The 18,251-nt window shown below is 40.4% G+C and overlaps 1 protein-coding gene across 1 annotated transcript in view; it reads right to left on the bottom strand.

Moving 5' to 3' along the window:
- Positions 1 to 7,536: 7,536 nt before the first annotated feature.
- The window catches only part of LOC118339083 (matrix-remodeling-associated protein 5-like), a 19,605-nt gene continuing 8,890 nt past the window's right edge, over positions 7,537 to 18,251 (bottom strand). Inside the window, exons 7-12 of the mRNA XM_035676617.1 lie at positions 17,276 to 17,417; positions 16,315 to 16,450; positions 14,725 to 15,951; positions 14,383 to 14,590; positions 13,410 to 13,631; positions 7,537 to 12,969 (exon numbers count right to left, since the gene is read on the bottom strand). Coding sequence (XP_035532510.1) covers positions 10,783 to 12,969; positions 13,410 to 13,631; positions 14,383 to 14,590; positions 14,725 to 15,951; positions 16,315 to 16,450; positions 17,276 to 17,417 — 4,122 coding nt within the window. The 3' untranslated portion in view covers positions 7,537 to 10,782. The remainder of the gene's footprint in view (positions 12,970 to 13,409; positions 13,632 to 14,382; positions 14,591 to 14,724; positions 15,952 to 16,314; positions 16,451 to 17,275; positions 17,418 to 18,251) is intronic.

An 18,251-nucleotide genomic window follows, 5' to 3' on the forward strand; every position in this document is an offset into this window, starting at 1 on the left:
GTTGTTGTTAATTTGCTGTTATGCACATGTATTGCTTGTATTTAATAGTTTGTGCTACACAAATCATTTTAATTGCTTCTTTCTGGTGTCATTTTTGTTTTCATGTTTCCTCTAGTTCTTATTTACAAAAGCTTCTGCAAATATTATGTGGTTGTTGTCAAATTTAACTGAAAACTGTTGTGGAGCCTAAACATCTGAGTCAAACAACACATCATGTCACACAAAGGAACACGGGGCTCTTCAGTGTGACTGTGAAGAAAAAGCCACGGGACCTGGTCAGCAACAAGTCAGGGCTTGCTAAAAGTGTCTACAGTCTATGAACTGGCGTCAGTGTTTTTGTGTCAGAGATTAAAATAATTCCTTTGCACGCAATCAGGAAAGGGTCTCATATGTATGGCTAACAGAAGATTGTTTGGGTTTGGTTTTACGTCAAATAATAATATACACAAAACACACTTGTTAAAATATACTTTAAAGAAACACAGATAAGCAAAACAAAGATCACAGATTCAATGGGTATAAGGGCTCTTCGTGTCATCTTGCACTCATACACAGATTCAGTTTTGATCGAGTCCATGAAATGTTACTCACAAAAGGGCCCCTTTAAATATTTCTTTATTTCACACTCATTAAAAATGTTGGCAAAGACAATCTCACTTGTACTTGAGCATCATCAGCAATACTGTATACATGCTGTGCAGGCGGTACACTGCAATTCACACTTTGGCTTCAACGGCAAACAGTTACAAGCTGCCTTTAGTATATTCTATGTGCTATAAGGTACATAAGTCACAGCTTTTCTGCAGTAGAGACTGTCAGTTCAGTGCCAATGATGTAAAGTATTGTAACATCTAAGCTAGAACAGACGCAAAAGGATGAGGGTATATTTAGTTTATCTGATGCTCTCTCTATAAGTCATTGTGCATAGAGGAGGATTGCTTCAGTGACTTTAATATAAATGTAGGATGTGACAGAGACTAGGGAATAAGAAGACATCATCAACATCCTTCTGTTTCTCTCCCTTTTATTCTGTCTCCCACCCTGTCTTCCCGCCCCCCGAAGAAGATAAAATTGAGATTACATTAGCAAGACTTTCTTTCTTGCCTCTCAGAGGAGAAGAGCATAATTACTGTTCCTGGGCCTTCGCCAGAGTCCCTCGGCCCTTATTGTGTTTAAAGAAATCTAATTTTCACAGCTGCACAGCCACATTTTAGTAAAAAACAGTTGTATTTTTAGAAAATCTTATAAAGTTAATGTATTGAAGCGATAAGTGTTTGACATCAATATAACAGCAGGGGTATATAAAGATGCCTGACAATCTTTAGAGAGGGTGCAGATCTTTGAATAAGTGTAAGTAACCTTTTCTACCACCTTTTGAAATTTTATTGATTTCATGACACCTGAATGTACTTTTTTGGGACAGTTAAACCGCAAACACTCTCTGGTACAAGACTTCTGCGTCCCTGGGACTGTGTATTATTATGACTTCCTGATACTAACCAGCTCTCCCTGTGTCTTGGTGTCTTTTATTGCTCCCACACTGAGCTTTTCCTTTCATCTTTTATTATGGTTTCGTCTTCTCATAGATATTCTTTTCTTAGTCTTTTTCTTATCTGTCTGTCTTTATCTCTGACTCTCTCGCTCTCTTCCTCTCCCTCACACTAACACACGCACATTAAAACACAGTGGGTGCAGAAATATCCTCTCTAATGAGATACAATATCTAGAACCAGCTCTCACACATAAAAACACACACATCTACAAACACTTACAGCACACACACCCATACACATACAGAGGGAGAGAGAGGGAGAGAGAGAGTATGAGACATGCCCTCAGAGTTCTGCAGCTTATGATAATGTCTGTCTCTTCCAATTAGGCACTTCTATCTCTGTAATGTTTTCCACAATCCTTGCACTCTTTTTCCTCTTGAGCCTGTCCCCTTTCCCCTTATGTCTCTCTCTACTCTTTCTCATTCATTCTTTCTCTCTCTAAGCCCCGCTATCAGCCTGTAACCTGTTCCTGACACAAAACAGATGTCTCTCCATCCCCTTCTTCCTCTCTCTATCTCTTCCTGCTTCTCCGCCTCTCAATCCTTTCACTTCGTCTTCACCTACCTTCAGTTCTCAGCACTATATTGTCTGTCTCTGCCCTTTTCTTACTGCCTTCCTTTCTGTCCTCCAGTCTGATTTTGTCTTTTTTATGTCTCGAGGTCTACATTCTCACATTTTTCGTCTGACTCTGGGTTAACATCAGCAGTGTAATGATTTCCAGAGGAGCAAGTGCTCAGACGAGTATTGTTTGACTCTCTTTGTCAGCAGCGTCATTCATAAACAAACAAATACTCATAAATCAATGCAGTTAGTTTGCCACTTAAATTTCGCTGTTGTGTGGTTCACTTAGTGATCGCCTTTATTCATCTTGAACATCCTTCCTTTACTCTTTCTCTCTCTGAGTTTGTTTTTCATTTATTCAAACAGTGATTGATACATCAACTCTTTCCAATATCCATCTCTTTATCCAATGACTATACGACCATCTGTCCATATCCATAATCCTCCAACCAAGATGGTTCCAACATTATTGTTTTCTGCTCAAAAATCCTACTGAGAGTCTCATAAATCAGATGTGTTTGTTTCTGATATATAGCAAACTTACATCTGCCTGTTTATTGCTTTGTTAATCATCTTTATACTTGTCTGTTTATTCATGCACTCCTTTATTCCCTCTACTAATCTTTTCCATCCTAGATTACCTAAGGCGAGCTCACCTGCTGCAAAATGTAGAGAGTCTCATTATCTCTGCCACCTGAGGAGTGTGTGTCAGTGTGTATGAGCAATTGTGTGTCCCTGTTCGTTGTTGTAGAGGTTTTGGGTGGGAAGGGGCCCATATGCGCAAAGTGCGTTGTGTGTGTGTTTGTGTGTGTGTGTGTGTGTGTTTGTGTGTGTGTCTGTGTGTTCTGTTTGTCATCCCAAAAAGAGTGGTCATCTCACAGCTGCTCTGCAATTTATGTCTATAATTACAGGGTACATGTGGAGGAAAATGGCGCACTAAGCCAAGAGTGTTATCCATTTGAGTGTTTGTGTGTGTGTGCGTATATGTTTTTGCATCCCGGGGTGTTAGACACATTTTCAGAATATGACACTTTCAATTACTAAATCAGCAGTTCCTTAGCCATGAATCAACCCAAAACTGTGCTGCAGGCTTGTTTCTGAGGGTTCTTCCACAACACAAGAGCATTACTTTGTTTTAATGGGCTTGGGTCCCAGTGTGACACTGGATTTATTCAATCTGGTGAAAGTTTAAGGATTTCTCTTCTAAATCACTGAGTTATAACGACAATAGAAACACTCCCCTCTGCAATATTCTCAGGCACCCTTCCCTCCATAAATCCAAAACTTCCTATCTGCCTCATTCAGTTCAGTTTATTGCAGAAGAACTTGGTTGAGGTCTTTCACAGGGCTGGGATTTCCCAAATCCACCTCGCCATGTCTCAGCATCAACACTAACTTCTCTCATTGATTCACACCTTGTTATCAGATCACTTTCACTATTTTTGACCAGAAAATACACTTTAAGAAACATGATAAATGGCAAAAGAATTGCTCTCAAGCTGAGCTCTGTGGTAGGCATAATGATTTGGATCCATGATATCTAACTGACCTGCATTTCCTAAAGCTAAACAGAGCATGTCCACTAAACTATTGTTTAAAATTCAGCAAACATACCACAGATTAAATTAAGCTTTTATGTGGTGGAACTTTTTTTCATTACACATAAAACTGTAACATAGCCTTAAAAGTAGTTTCACACATTGCCTGAGGTGAGAGTTTGTAATTAGATATTCAGACAAACCCTCAGTGGAGCTAAACCTCCATTCCTCAAGGAAGAATAATTTCTTTTGTACTATTTATAGCCATATAAAGCCATTATATGAAGCCATTATCTCCTACCAGTAATTCCAAAAATGTATATTGACCAAATGGACAAATCTGCAAATGGAGAATGGGGTGTTTTGCATTTCATGTTGCATGCTGAGAGATCATTTGTATGATGTATTTAATACATTTTAAATTATAAATCTTGAAAAGTGCAGCTCCGGGACTTTGGTTCACTAAAAGACACTGCAAGTAGGAGGGTCTGATAGTACACGGTTTAATAAAAAACTAAAAGATCCCCAAGTATGTCTTATTTGCTTTGGAGAAAAATATTTTGCATGTTTATTTCTTTTTTATTTTTGTTCCAGTCTTGAATTAGTAGACTTTCAAGTTTGTAGACAGCTAAATAATGCAGTAATGCTCTTTTGGGCCAAAACATAACACCGATGCTCGTATTCCAGAATAAGATTTGAGGGCTGAAAACAGTCTATAGCCCTCTGTTGAGCAGATGCATCATTATCTGTTAGCTATCTGAGTTCTTTTTGGCAGGTTTGTATTTATCCATTTGTCTTTTGGGACTCTGGTTTGAGGTGCATAAAAAAGCAATAAAGCAATAATTAATTAAAAGACTAATTTAAGCAACCCATTTCAAGTTTGGTGATTGAGTGAAGCTAAGCTGCTACCTTGGGATGCCTGGGTCAAAAATACAGACAAGATCAAAGATGTAACAGCTGAAAGGACTTTTTTGTAGCTTTATATATCTCAATAAAGTCAAACAAACACAGTATATCCTGTCACACTGGGTGCTGACAAACCTTACAGCTTAGGCTTTGTTCAAGCAGCTTTTCCCAAAGAATATTCATCTGTCATCCATGGTTTAACTGTGCCTTTTGTTCTCTGCACCTGAGCAAGATTTGCAAGTCTTAGTGCAAAGTATTGCACAGTAACTGGGCCCCTGCATGTGTGTGTGTATGTATGTGTGTGTGTGTGTCCAGCAGTGATCCAGTTTCCAGTCCCAGTAAAAGTAGGCCAGCCAGTTAGCCCATGAGTCAGCCTTTTCTCCTGAGAAAGGCGACTCCCTGACATGACAGCATTATTAACAGCTGACCAACACACCCTAGCTGGACACATACACGTACACATTTTTGAATTAACTTAACGCAGGCAAGTATTATCCCATATACAGCAGATGGACACACAAACGTGTACAGTATAAAACCACACAAAGGCACACACAGCTGACCCGCTGCATGTGCCGTAACACACCCAAAGTCCGCTCTCAGCAGTATTTCGTGATGGATACTGTAACCGTTTGTCTCCCCTAGTGTAAAACCGTAACGCTGAGGTCATTAGTTCTCAGCTGAATTCAAATTAATGCTGACATGAACTGTGTTGAACTCAGTGATACTGACCTGAGCTTAGTTCTGTCTTTATCGGATTAATTGTTCATTTGTTTAGATTTTTTACATAAGTGTAAGGGAAAAATCTTTGTATGGATTCAAATGGTAACATCTGCCTGACCTGACTGACCAAAACATTGACACGTTACTTTAAAAGATGCGATTTAAGCATCAGCGGCAGAGAAATTTGGACATTGAATCAATACAGATACAATGCCCCAGTTTCATGAAAGTAGAATCAAGATAGCAAACATAAAAAGCAGAGGCAAGCTTATCAAACATTTAATATTTTTCAGTGTGTATTTAACATTTATTCAAACACTGTTTTGCCTTTGTGTGAATAAATGGTATTGAGCTGAGCAACACTGAGGATAAGTGCCCTCAGTTCTTTCTAAGCTTTTTTTGTAGAGCGATTATGGGCTGGGCTGGATGAATTATTCCTCAGCTAGATCCAGATGAATCCTAAATATGTCAGTGCACCTCAATTTCCATCTACTTAATTTATGCCAGTGCTATTAAAAAATGATATAAACAAAAAGAAAATGTTCAAACGTTTCTGCTCTGTTATGAACCTTTTTTTTTCAAATCAACAAAAAAATCCTTGGAAAAACAGTCAAATTGGGTCAAATATGCAATGAAGACACTGCCCTTCTCTCAGCAATGCTTACTGGTCAGTATTTAAGAATTATTTTGACTCCACTAAATCTCTAATGAAACTGGAATTAAATTGAAAGCATTTTTAACACTAGCATGAGCTGCTAATGGGTTTCAGCACTAGTGTAAACAAAGTCTGTTTAGTGGTGATATCACTGCGTGAAGATGTGCGATGAGATGTGTTTTGAGTATTCGTTGCTGACAGACATGGCAGACAATGTGTTGAGTCTTTCTACTTTTAAAACATTTTTTGAACAGCTGGTGAAATAGTATTACTGCTCTATTCAGAGATGATGTTGTGTGTGTGTGTGTGTGTGTGTGTGATTGTCGGTATATTACTTGTCCTGGGTAGGCACACATTTTTTAGTATGTGCACTTAGACTAATATGTGTGTGCACTGTACACATGTGGTTTATGAAGCATTTTGTCTTAAACCTTGTTTCCATTAAGTCATGTCTATGAAATCTATATGACAACAGCTGATTGAAGCCTTGGTTACAACATAGAAGTCGAGACCTAAATAATTGCTACAGTATACCTTCTCCCACACACTCCAGTTTCTCCTTTTGTGTCAGCTCATTACTGCACAGGTTGATCTTTAGTAGGATGTATCTAAGGAAAATAGTCATCCCGTTGTCATGAGAAATACAAGGGAAATGAGTCATATGGGCAAACCTATATTGGAATATGTTTACATAGGTGGCCAGGCATTATACACAACTGAAATAACATATAGTAGGCGTAGATAGATTTTTTACATCACATTACTTAGAACTGATGTACTAGAGTTGACGTAATGTAAGAAATGAACCATTCATGTAACCATAGGGTGAAGATGTCATGTGCAAAGCAATGCTTTTTCTAAGTGCTCTTCCATGCAGGAATAATTTTCCAGTTATTTCCAGTTATATAATCATTATTACTGTAAAATGAACGACTTCAGACCCTTTTAATATTTTTGTGTTGTTAATATTTCCTTTAGAGCAGCAAAATCGAAAAATACATTGGAAACACACTAATGATGGGCGAACCTAATGAGGCGTCAAGTCAAAATGTCTTTTTCACTCTAAAGTGTATTGTTGTTCGAAAGCAACATTAAAGATATGAAAGTAATGAAGCTGTCTGAGGCCTCTCAGTGGGCGGTGGAATACTTTCACAGTATAAATTACCTCAGTGAACTTGGGTAATACAATGATTACGTTACTCATTACAATTTTAGCAGATAATCAGTTGCAGAGTACGTTTTGAAATAAATCTTCTACCTGAGTGCATGTGGTTCACTGCAAAGTATAATTGAGTTCCTTTCCTGGCTCCCAGTAAAAGAGTTTTACTCAGTAAAATAAAAGAAGTTGCTCTGCCTGTTTTCCATTTAAACACACAGAAAAATCAGCGCACATTAAACCAGATGACTATCTGTTGTCAGTCTCTTCACTGTGATACAAACATGAAAGCTGGGTGGACCGTGACATGTGTCTTGTGGTCATGCCAGATTTAGCTGGCATGACCAATCTGTGATGACACCATTGATGCAAATATGTAAAATGTGAGCAGATGTAGAAGCAATGTGTGTTTTGTATAACAAAGTGTGCAGCTGAGATTCCAGGTAGAGTAGGAGTGATTTATTAATAATGTCTCTGGAGCGTTGGAAAACAAAAATAAAATACATGAAAAGGACTCTAGTCACACACTTCAATGTATTCTAACATTATTTATCATAAATTATGGTATTAGTAATCCTGGCAGTGACAGGGTTGATGTACTATTGCTGGACTGTTCATCATTAGTGTAAATGAAAGCTTTGATGACATCTGCTGTTATTGTAGTTGATTTACTTTTTCAGAAGGTTTGTGTAATGTTGATATTGTTGTTGCTGCTCTGGGAGGTGATGCATGCTTATTTGCAGCCAGTCCATTCCAACCATTTCACCCGTTCTGCAAACTCTTTATCTCAGGGGCTGAAGTGAAAGTGAAGTTGATGCAAAATGAAATGCCCATGTGAGTGTCTTTATTAGTTAGTTACATGCTTGTAAGTTTGCAATTGCACAAAAATGAAGGATTAGTGGTAATTTATTTTGCTGAAAGGGATCACAAGTGAAGAACCATAAAAACATTGTGCCACAATGGATGGGAATGCTCCAACACTATAAAAGAGATAATTCAAAACATGAAAAGCCTTCACAGAAAACAACTGGCCTCATGAAAATTCGAGCACAAGACAGAACTCTGCTGTTCCTCTGCAATACATTTCCCACTAGTTACTCAAACCAGACTAAACTGCCCAAATAAATGGGGTTGTGCATGGCAATGATTTTAATTAGCACTGCCTTTGATATGTGGAAAAGTTCACATCAATAAGCTCCAGCTCTGCAACGTATGAATTTTTGGTTTGTTTGTTTTTTAACATTTCAGTAACTCTTAGCCAAGTGACTGGTCTTAGCCTCAATTATGGCTGAGTATAGTCCTGGGATGTGTCCTAGTTTCATGTTTTTACTCTAATTCTGAGTATGCAGTGCTATATGTTCGCACCACAAAATAAAATATAATGTGTAAGAAATTCCCTCACACAGACTAAAGTTTCTCAAGTTTTGAGATTGACACTATTGCCTCACTGCAATGCAGAACGTAAATGTAGAGGCGCTTCACAGCTCGGAAAAGTGAAAACAGTCTAAAAGTTGTGGTTGACAGTTTGTATGGTGTGACGTCTCTGCTGACAGCTCAGAAAACAAAGACATTCAGTCAAAAATCCCTGCTGCTGCATTTTTACCAGCTATTTCTCAAGGTTTAGGATTGACAACGATAGTTTGCTTGATGTTGATCGTTGCACACTTCATCTTCATTTACTATAGCTAGCATTATTATATTTCATACTCATGGACAAAATAGTCCATCATCACAGTACACTGCTTATACTTATAATGTATAATTTAAAGGATTAGTATTTAGTGGACTCATAGAATACACATTGTAAACAGCATTTGGCAGGTGTGAGCGCAGGGTGGTGCATGGAGTTGCTCAGCAGGCTGCTGTGAGTTTTATTGCATTTCCCAGAGAGAGGAATATGATGTCATCAACATGTGTCTCATCTACAGTTAAGACCCCATTTCCTGGTTTGACAGCTGAGCTGGGGATAAAGAGTTTTTGTTCTCACAATATACTCAAGTATACTCAAAGTCCTTTCTCGCCCTTGCACTCCCACTAGGTGTTTTCTTTTCCCACTCTGACTCTATACAAACTCACGCAAGCACACACTAATTTTTTGCCATATATCTGAACTCAACTGTGCATCAGATGTTGACATTTCATAAACACTTTTTATTTCTTTTCCACTTTTATTTATAAAATGAAGCTGTTGAAAATATAGCAAGCATTCATTGTGACTAGTGAGACATCAAACATACATAATAATAATTCATAATTTCTCCCTTTACGACAGAACACTGGCGTCTTACAACAGAATCTTTACAAGACAAATAATTTAAGGACAAAAGGAACACATCAAAGAAGAAGAAGGGAAACTATGAGGCGCTGGCTTTGTGCACAAGCTTTGGGCAGGCTTGTGAACCACACGCATATTTATACAATCTTTAATATCAAAATAATCATGAAGATCACTCTTCAAAGAATTGACTATTGTGTTTTCATGAATGCTTTGCACCGTATCTCATTCTGCCCCAGTAATGCCGTGAGAATGTGAGATACAGTCGTTGGTGGTATAACAATATTTGTCAAGGACTGAAACCCACAAAAAGGTCAGAAGAGTAAACAGGTTAAAAAAAGTCCTGAAGAAGAAGCTGGTGTTTGGGTGGATCATAATGCTGATCCTAATGTCTGTTAGAGATTTAATGTAACATGTAGGCAGCACAATTAAAAAAAAAGGCTGCTAATATAAGTTACTATTTGCTACATAGGCACCACAATAACAAAATCCAACATTTTGGTAATAGAAAAAATGCAAAACATATACTAAGCATAGTATTTTTGTAATAGAAGTCCCAATTTGCAAAATTTTAAAATGAAGGTGCCCGTCGACAGCTGTGAAGTACAACAGCCTCTTTGTGTGATGCTGTGTTGCATCTACAATACTCTGTGACCAAGTTCGTAAAATACTGTTCAGTGTTAGTGGATGAATGCATAAAGTAATGACATCAAGCAGTCAAGCCAAGTAAAGCATGCTTGTTTTCAGCATCACCAACATATTTTGTTTCTGGGTTTTTTGTGTTTTTAGCAGTTTAAAATTGTTTTAGTTGGAAGTATGATCATATAATGCTTCCTTCGTGGAAAAAAACTCAAAAGTTGTGGGTTTTCTTCCACAAAATCATGTTTTTGGAGTGACAGGTGTAACCAGTGTTGCAAAAACATCCCATGAAACAGTCCACACTACAGCTGTGGGGAGCATTTGTACCCATGTGCAATATGCTGCACATTTTATTTGACTTCTTCACTCATCGCTTTAATATGGGTCTTAATCCATTGAGACAGAAAACAGGAGTGCACCACCAGCTACATAAAACAATACTGCTTAAACACAAATTATTTGTTTATGCATGACACTGTGTCTGCACAGAGTCTTGTCACTCCTGGTATGAATACATTACAGTATAGAAAAAGTTTTTACAAAAACAAATTAAAAATACATACATGAGACATATACCTGCATATTAGTAGTGTCTTTTCTGAGATTCAACAGTATCTCCTGCACGGAGCCTTGCAGTTCCTTTGGGCATGTGGGACACGTAGTGTTATCAGCAGAGGAGTTCATTCACCAGTACAGACTGGTGTCTCTGTTTCTCTGATGCAAGTTTGTATTTTTGTGTGTGTGCGTGTGTGTGAATGTGTGTTTGCTTCACCCCATTATATAACGTGCAGGTAGGTCGCCTTGGTGTCCACTCCTATTACATTTTTTGCGGTGCATCTGTAAAATCCTGTATCCCTACTTGTCGGGTTCTGTATCACCAAGGAACCCTGAGGACTAAGGTAGCGGTTGCCATAGAGACGAGCCTGACCCATCACTCTCAGCTGTGTTAGGTCTGGTGTTTCCCAGGTAACCGTTGCCCGGGGTGTTGCTATGGTCAGGCATGGCAGTTCCACAGCAACCCCAGGGCGTGTGTAGGTCACAGGGGAGGGACCAGTTGTGATGCGTGGGGGGTAGGCGATGACAATGACGGGAACCGTGATGACAGAAACTGAAGAGGAGTCGTAACTGGTGGATCTGCAGGTGTAGGTGCCACGGTCAAACACGGAGGCTTGTTGCACTGTTAGCATTCCATCCTCTTGGACTAGGTATCGGCCAGAGTCACCACTCTCACCTCTGGACAGTACCTTGCCACCGGGCATGGCCCATGACAGGGAGCCCTGGGTATGTCCATGGGTTTTGGAAGCAACGCATGGCAGGCGAAGGGTCTCTCCATTAATGATGCTCACCAAGGGAGCTGTTCTTGTGCTCACAACCGGCTCTGAGACAGGGCCAGTTGAGCGGGGTGGAGGATCAACTGGCTGAGGTTCAGCTGGTGAAGATAGGCCTCTGTGCAAAGGTTTTTGAGTCACTGGGATTCTTGGATGAGGCCTTTCAGGCAAGACTGGCCTTAAACCTAACAACTGAGCTGAATCCAAAGAAGATCCTGAGTGAGGCGCCTCAAATAAACCAGCACTTTCCTGCACAGGTCGTTCCACAGCCGGTCCCCTTTGTGGAGATCTGGCCTCCTCCTGTGGCTCAGAGACCTCAAGCTTTACTTGTAGTCTGGTCTCTCCTCTGTCTCCTCTAACCACACAAACCAAGGTCCCTCCATCACTCACCCGCACGCCTCGCAGCTCCAAGGAGCCATTTCGGTGCACAGTGAGTCGGCTGCCATAGTAAGGAGCTGGCAACACACCATTACCAGGCAGAAGCCAGGACAGACGAGGGGGAGGGGAGCCTTGGGAGGGGCATGGCAAAAGAACAGTTTGGCCTTTCACTGCAAATTGCTTCACTGCCGTTACCACACCCACAGCTGTGTTAGTAGAGTTTTTAGCACCAACACCACCTACACTAGTACCACTTGAACCACCTCTATTCCTGCTGTTCTCATTGGTCACTCTTATATCGCTACTCCTACTAAACCCATTTCCTCTGAGTGTGCCAGTAGCAGCTCCATTATTAGACACACTGCTGCTAACAATTCCAACATTTCTAGAAATACCACTTATCCTTTCTCTGCTGGTGTTAGCATCATTATTAGCCTTTCCTGCAATGACTTCATTATTAGTAGTCCCAGGATTCCTTTCTACACTATCTCCTCTAACTGTGCTGTGACTGTTACCCACACTATTACTACTCATAATGCCAGGTCCGTTTCGATTTATACCAATGTTATCTGCTATATTCCTACCCACCCCGACACTGATTACACTGCTACCGAGCTGTGGTGTAATTCCACTGACAGGCCTGTTGAATCCATGTCGACTATCGCTCCTAAGGGCAGGATTTAAGCCACTGGTTGCTGTGTTGATGCCAGTGTTTGGTACAATGTTTCTTAGCCTGCCATTATTATCACTATAGCCATTATTGCTGCTGATATTGCTACCAAGCTTGCTTGTGACTCCATTTGTAGATCCATACTGGATTATACCAGCATTATTAATGTTGTCCCCTGATCTACTGCTATGACCATTTCCGGGCCCATTGCTAATACTCCAACCTCTTCCACCCACCTGGCGACCGAGTCCATAGTAAGGCGCCTCCACCTCCAGACCCACCACCATGCTCCTCTCACCGACTGAGTTGCTCGCTCGGCATGTATAGTTTCCTGTGTCAGTCGTTTGAGCCAGGCGCACCTCCAGGGTTCCACCCAAAACCACAACAACTCGTTCAGAATAAAATCCAGACCCGAAACTTTGTGGGATCACGCGACGTGTAGGGGAAAACCATGTCACTGTGGGGGCAGGGTCTCCTGTAGCCTGGCAGCGAATTTTGACGGTTGCCCCCTGACGTACTTTGATGATGTGGTAGCTTCTGTCATCACTGAATGTTGGTGGAGATGTCATCATAACTTTTACTTTGACCTTAAAGGGTTGAATTTGAATGAAGTAATTAATCAGCAATTGAATGAATTATTTTTTTTTAGTTACATGTGTTTTCTGTGTAATTATTTGAATAAGTAATACCTAAATAATAAAATAAATGAATATTCTTAAAGTCCAGTGTGTAGGATTTAGTGGCATTTAGCAGTGTAAATGCAAAAAATGAAAACACCCTTATCTAGGGCCGGTGTTTGGTTTGTCCCTCCTGGGATACTGTAGTAACATGGTGGACGCCATGGAAGCTGACCCGTGGCATCAGTAGATATACACGGCTCATTATCAGGTAAGAAAAGCATAATGATTCCTATACTATACACTTATGTATACATAGTTATGAATATTATATTCCATTTCTGCCAATAGACCCTCCTAAATGTTAAACACTGGAACTTTAAGTCTCCTGGAGAAAATATTTTTCTTACCTTCATGGTGTCTTGACCTCCTTGATTCTCAGCATAACACGTATACTCTCCTTCTTCTCCCATGCCCACTGCTGGAACCAGTAATGTCCCATTGTCAAACACAGTCAGCCTTCGTGCTCGCCCTCCTCTGTCTTCCCCCTGCAACACGCTGTTCACCATGGTTCCATCTGGCAGGCTCCAATGGACAGATGGGTCAGGCAGTCCTGATGCCTGGCAGTCAACCTGCAGGGAACAGGATCATTACTGCTATAATTTAAAAGTTTTTATGGCTTAGATTTTGATGAAAGCTGAACTGTGTGTTTGTTCTCTTTGAAATGAGGAGTGATACTGCATATTTAGGCTTTTTAAGGTTGCATTTAGGTCCTTAAAAAAGAAACGCACAGTAGTGAGCAGCCACAAATTTAGATGCCTTCAAAAAACACCATTTAAAGCTCATAAATGTTTAAATGAAATGTAAAATTAAGGGGAACAAATTCCCACAATAATACTATGTCCTCTTTCTTGAATTTCACCCTGCTTGACATTATTTTTCATTGAGCTGTTAAATATTCATGTCTGAAGTACTATCCCCTGAAGGCCACTGTTGATGATTCATAACAGACCTGACAGGTCTTTCTTTTCTTTTTGAGTAAAAAAGTATGAAGGGCTTTTTGATCAAAAAACAACCACAGACACAGCTTGAAGCTGTAGAGGTTTTTGGCGCCACATCCAGCGATAGAAGACAACACTTATCATTGCCTTGTAAAAAAAAATAAAATCTCAGAAGTGGAGGTGTAGGAGATGGACTGTTTCAAATTTTAGGCAAGGTTCATGTAGAAAAATGCCTGCACATCAAATGTATGGATTGAATGAATAGACTAACTGGCATCATAATAATCATGCTACATTTACCTATTGATTGCTGTTGTTTATTTATTGAATAAACATCATTACTGGAAGCAAGGCAGAGATAAGATGATTTGTCATAGCACACCTTTAGTGGTTTTCCAAACAACACCATTTGATTGAGTGGCTGCTTGGGCTCAATCTTGGCAGGTTTGGTAGCCACAGAGACGCGCAGGAGGCGGTAATCATCTGCGACCTTGTTGCGTGCGATACAGAGGTAGTCTCCAGCATCCTTCTCTGTTACTGCCTGGACTGACAGGGTGCCATTAGGATACACCTTCAGACGTCGGTCAAAACTGAAATTCAAATGTAGACAAACACACACACAAATCACAAAAAGATAGACATATAATGAGACACAATACCAACAGAATTACTAAAATATATAATTATACAACCAACACATTTTAAGTGATCTTTTTTTTCTCACCTGAAGTGCATGTCCACCAGTTTCCTGCTGGGAGTCCTCCAAATGATGATGGGTGATGGGTTGCCAGTTACAGAGCAGTGGAGCTGCAAACCCCCCCCATAGTGGACAGCAGTGATGGAGGATGATGTAGAGACAATACGGGCTTTACTGAAAGGGGAGACTGGCAACGGATGCAAAACAGCTGAGATTCTGCTTTTGTCAGAGTTGGAAGATGATGTAACTCTTGTGTTGTTTACGATGCCGGGTAATACTTTGGTGTTATTTGTAGGCACTGTGGAGGGTGGGGAGAGAGGGGAGGGTATGGTTTTACTGATCTTGGTCAAGTGTGTGGGGGAGGCAGTGACTGTTTTATCGATTTTAGAAGGTGAATTAGTGGAATCGGGTTGGTGAGGGTAAGAAGATGAGTGAGAAGAGCTGGGGTTGAGCGGCAAGGTTCTGGATCTATCAAAGGGCGATGGAGGGGAGAGTCTAGAGGAGTTCAGTGGATTTGAGGAATGCCTGGGGATGGACAAAGTTTTGTCTTTATGGAGTGAAGATGAAGGAGATGGTTTTGCAGTAGCAACAGCTTTTGCCCCTTCATTTCTTGCTCCTCCCTCTCTTCTTCCTCCTTCAGCCCCCCCTTCAATTTCTACCCTCACTGTCCTCTTACTGGCTCCAACAGCATTACTTGCTGTACACTCGTAATTCCCTGAGTCCTTAGGCCCAACTTTTCGAATATGCAGCGTCCCATTGGGCAAGACAAAAAGGTTGCCATGGAGAAACTGTGATGGACGAACCAGAATTCCATCTGGGATTCTCCAGCGCAGAGTTGGTGGTGGGGCACCTCGGGCAGAGCAGTGAGCATAAACAGGCATCCCTGGAGACAAGAGCAGGTGTTCCTCTCTGGGTTGCTGTATTACCGGGGGCAATGAGGACACATGTACACGCACAGAAGCACTGGCAGCACCTGCTGAGTTGGAGGCCACGCAGCGATACACTCCTCTGTCACTCGGTAAAGTTACCGAGATATGGAGGGTTCCATTTGTGTCCATATTTATGCGACTGGTGGAGACGGCAGAGGAGGTCAGGACAGAACGATCTGGAAGAACCCAAGAGAGCAGAGGGGTGGGAACGCCATCCGCCTGGCACTCCAAGTGCACATCTCCACCCTGATGAATGGTAGCTTCTCTGTAGCTAGCCAGCTGCATCCGAGGAGGGCGGGTCCACACTTCCAGGGTTGTTAGTAATCTATCACGGAAAAGTAAAGCACATAAACATTCAATATAGAAACACATAAAGAAATTTAAAGCATTTCAAATATACATTTAAAATGCAAACAAACCATAAATATCATATGACACATTTAGAAGAACGCCCTAAGGCATCGAACAAACAGATTTCATACAGAAAGATTTGCAGATGACTTTAGGCAGCTAATCAAGTTGATATGTAATTGTGTTTGCTCATGAAAATACCAGCACAACATACATTATACTAATTAAATTGCAGTTTGCCTTAGGCCTATGTAAATAGAGAAAATATTGTGTCCCATGGTCATTATAACTGAATATACAGTACAATAATATTCATAACAGGTATCAGTAGTCTCACCTGTCGCGACCCAGAAAGCTGTGTGCACTGCAGATGTATGTGCCCCTGTCCTGCAGCTGAACATTCTGGATAACAAGGGTGCCATTTGGCAAGACCTCAAAACGCTGAGCCCTGGAGTGGATTGACATCACTGCTCCTAAGAGAGAGAGCGAGAGAGAGAGAGAGAGAGAGAGAGAGAGAGAGAAACAGTCAGGCAGACAGACGGACAGGCAATGAGAGCAAGCAGCAGTAGTGGAGACAGAGTGGGGCAAACAGAGACAAATTGCTAAAGAAAGTTAGCGAATGAGTAAGAGACACAGGAAAGGAGGATCAGGGACATGCCGAGTGGCACAGCGTGAAGTAAAGTCAGTGATGCAGTGCACAAAATGTTCCATTACTTTCTTGCAATATGTTTTTCCCACATGGCAAATAAGAGAAAAGCCTATTGTGCGCATGCCAGTGTGTAATACTGGGTGTTAATGGGTTATTTCATCAGTGTAAAATGTGTTCATATTCACTCAGTACATAGTATACTAAAGCTGACATTGATTTTCTTTCAAATCTGTGACTTCAGAATTTAAATACAAACCTTTATTTATTCTGCAGTCTGCAGTCTGCACTGTCTAATTATATAAATGACTAGATATTATGTATGTATATGTATATTCACACATATAACTGACTTCTGGATCGAAGACAAGCATTTCTAGTTTCCCAGCATAATTAAAAATATAGGCCTGGCGCTTGTTCCTTAGAGCAGGTTTACTGACTAATCTGGAACACTTTGCTGTGTTTCATCATACATCAGTCCATGAACCAGACCTGACAGCCCTCCAGGTGGATATTTAACAAAAATGTAAACTGAAGATAAAACTGAACCCTGAGTCCTGAACCCTACAGTCATGCATTTCAGGCTATTTCAAATATGTGCATATGTGTCTATGCTGAAATAAATGTGTGCTCTTTGCTGCACTGTGTGTACCTGTGGCAACCTTGGTCCATGTAATGGAGGGCTTCGGCTCTCCTTGAGCTTCACAAGCCAGCCTGGCTGTGCTTTCTGCGGGGAACGACACTGTCCTGATGTGTGGGTCTGCAATCCTCGGTCTGGATCTTACAACTGGGGCCTATGAAAAAGATTTAGAAAACAAATTTTAGTGGCCAATAAAGTAATGAATTATTTAATGTATAACTAGAGGACATCTGAAAGCATGGTTCCACTAATGAAAGTTATTCAACTTCCAAAACTGCAGAATTGGGTTTCTCTTGAAGTTTTTTTTTTTTTGTATTAAATAGCAAGTGATTGGAGGACCTTTAAGTGCACAACAACTTAATTGCAGTGTATTTTAACATTTAAAATGAGAATTGTTTAATATCAAAAATACCAAACCTACATTGCCACCACAATGTATTCAACAGATCCTTTTAAGTGTTATCTGTACAACCATTCTGAAGGTGGACGTTAACTTAACAACTTAAAAACTGAGAGGCACTGACATTAATATGTAAGCTCTTCAAAAAGTTTTTATAAAAAGTTTGTTACTAGTTTTTTAAGTATTGTTGTGAAATAGGATCACTAACACAATGTAGCATTACTGTGATCCCAGACTTAAAATCATTGGTGGTGGACTGGTGATTTGATCTGCAGAGGCTTGCCAACAGAGCTCTAGAAATTAATTAGCAATTGATTATTTCAAATCCCCTGGGATTAGGCTCTCAAAACACATAATGTTCTTGATTATGGGACATATGTTTTCTATCTCTTCTTTATATCTGGAAAACCATTAAATTGAAGAATTGTCACAAACATCCCTTAGGTTTATTAGCAGGTCATGTGGATACAGATTAGACTATTTTCAGATCTATTGTGCATCTCTGCTAAGCTCCTGCCCAAGGGCTTGCAATGTGTGTGTGTGTGTGTGTGTGTGTGTGTGTGTGTGTGGGTGGGTGTGTGTGTTGTT

This window comes from Morone saxatilis, unplaced genomic scaffold, assembly GCF_004916995.1.
Source record: "Morone saxatilis isolate NCDOM2014 unplaced genomic scaffold, NCSU_SB_2.0 Contig5, whole genome shotgun sequence".
Lineage (NCBI taxonomy): Eukaryota > Metazoa > Chordata > Actinopteri > Moronidae > Morone > Morone saxatilis.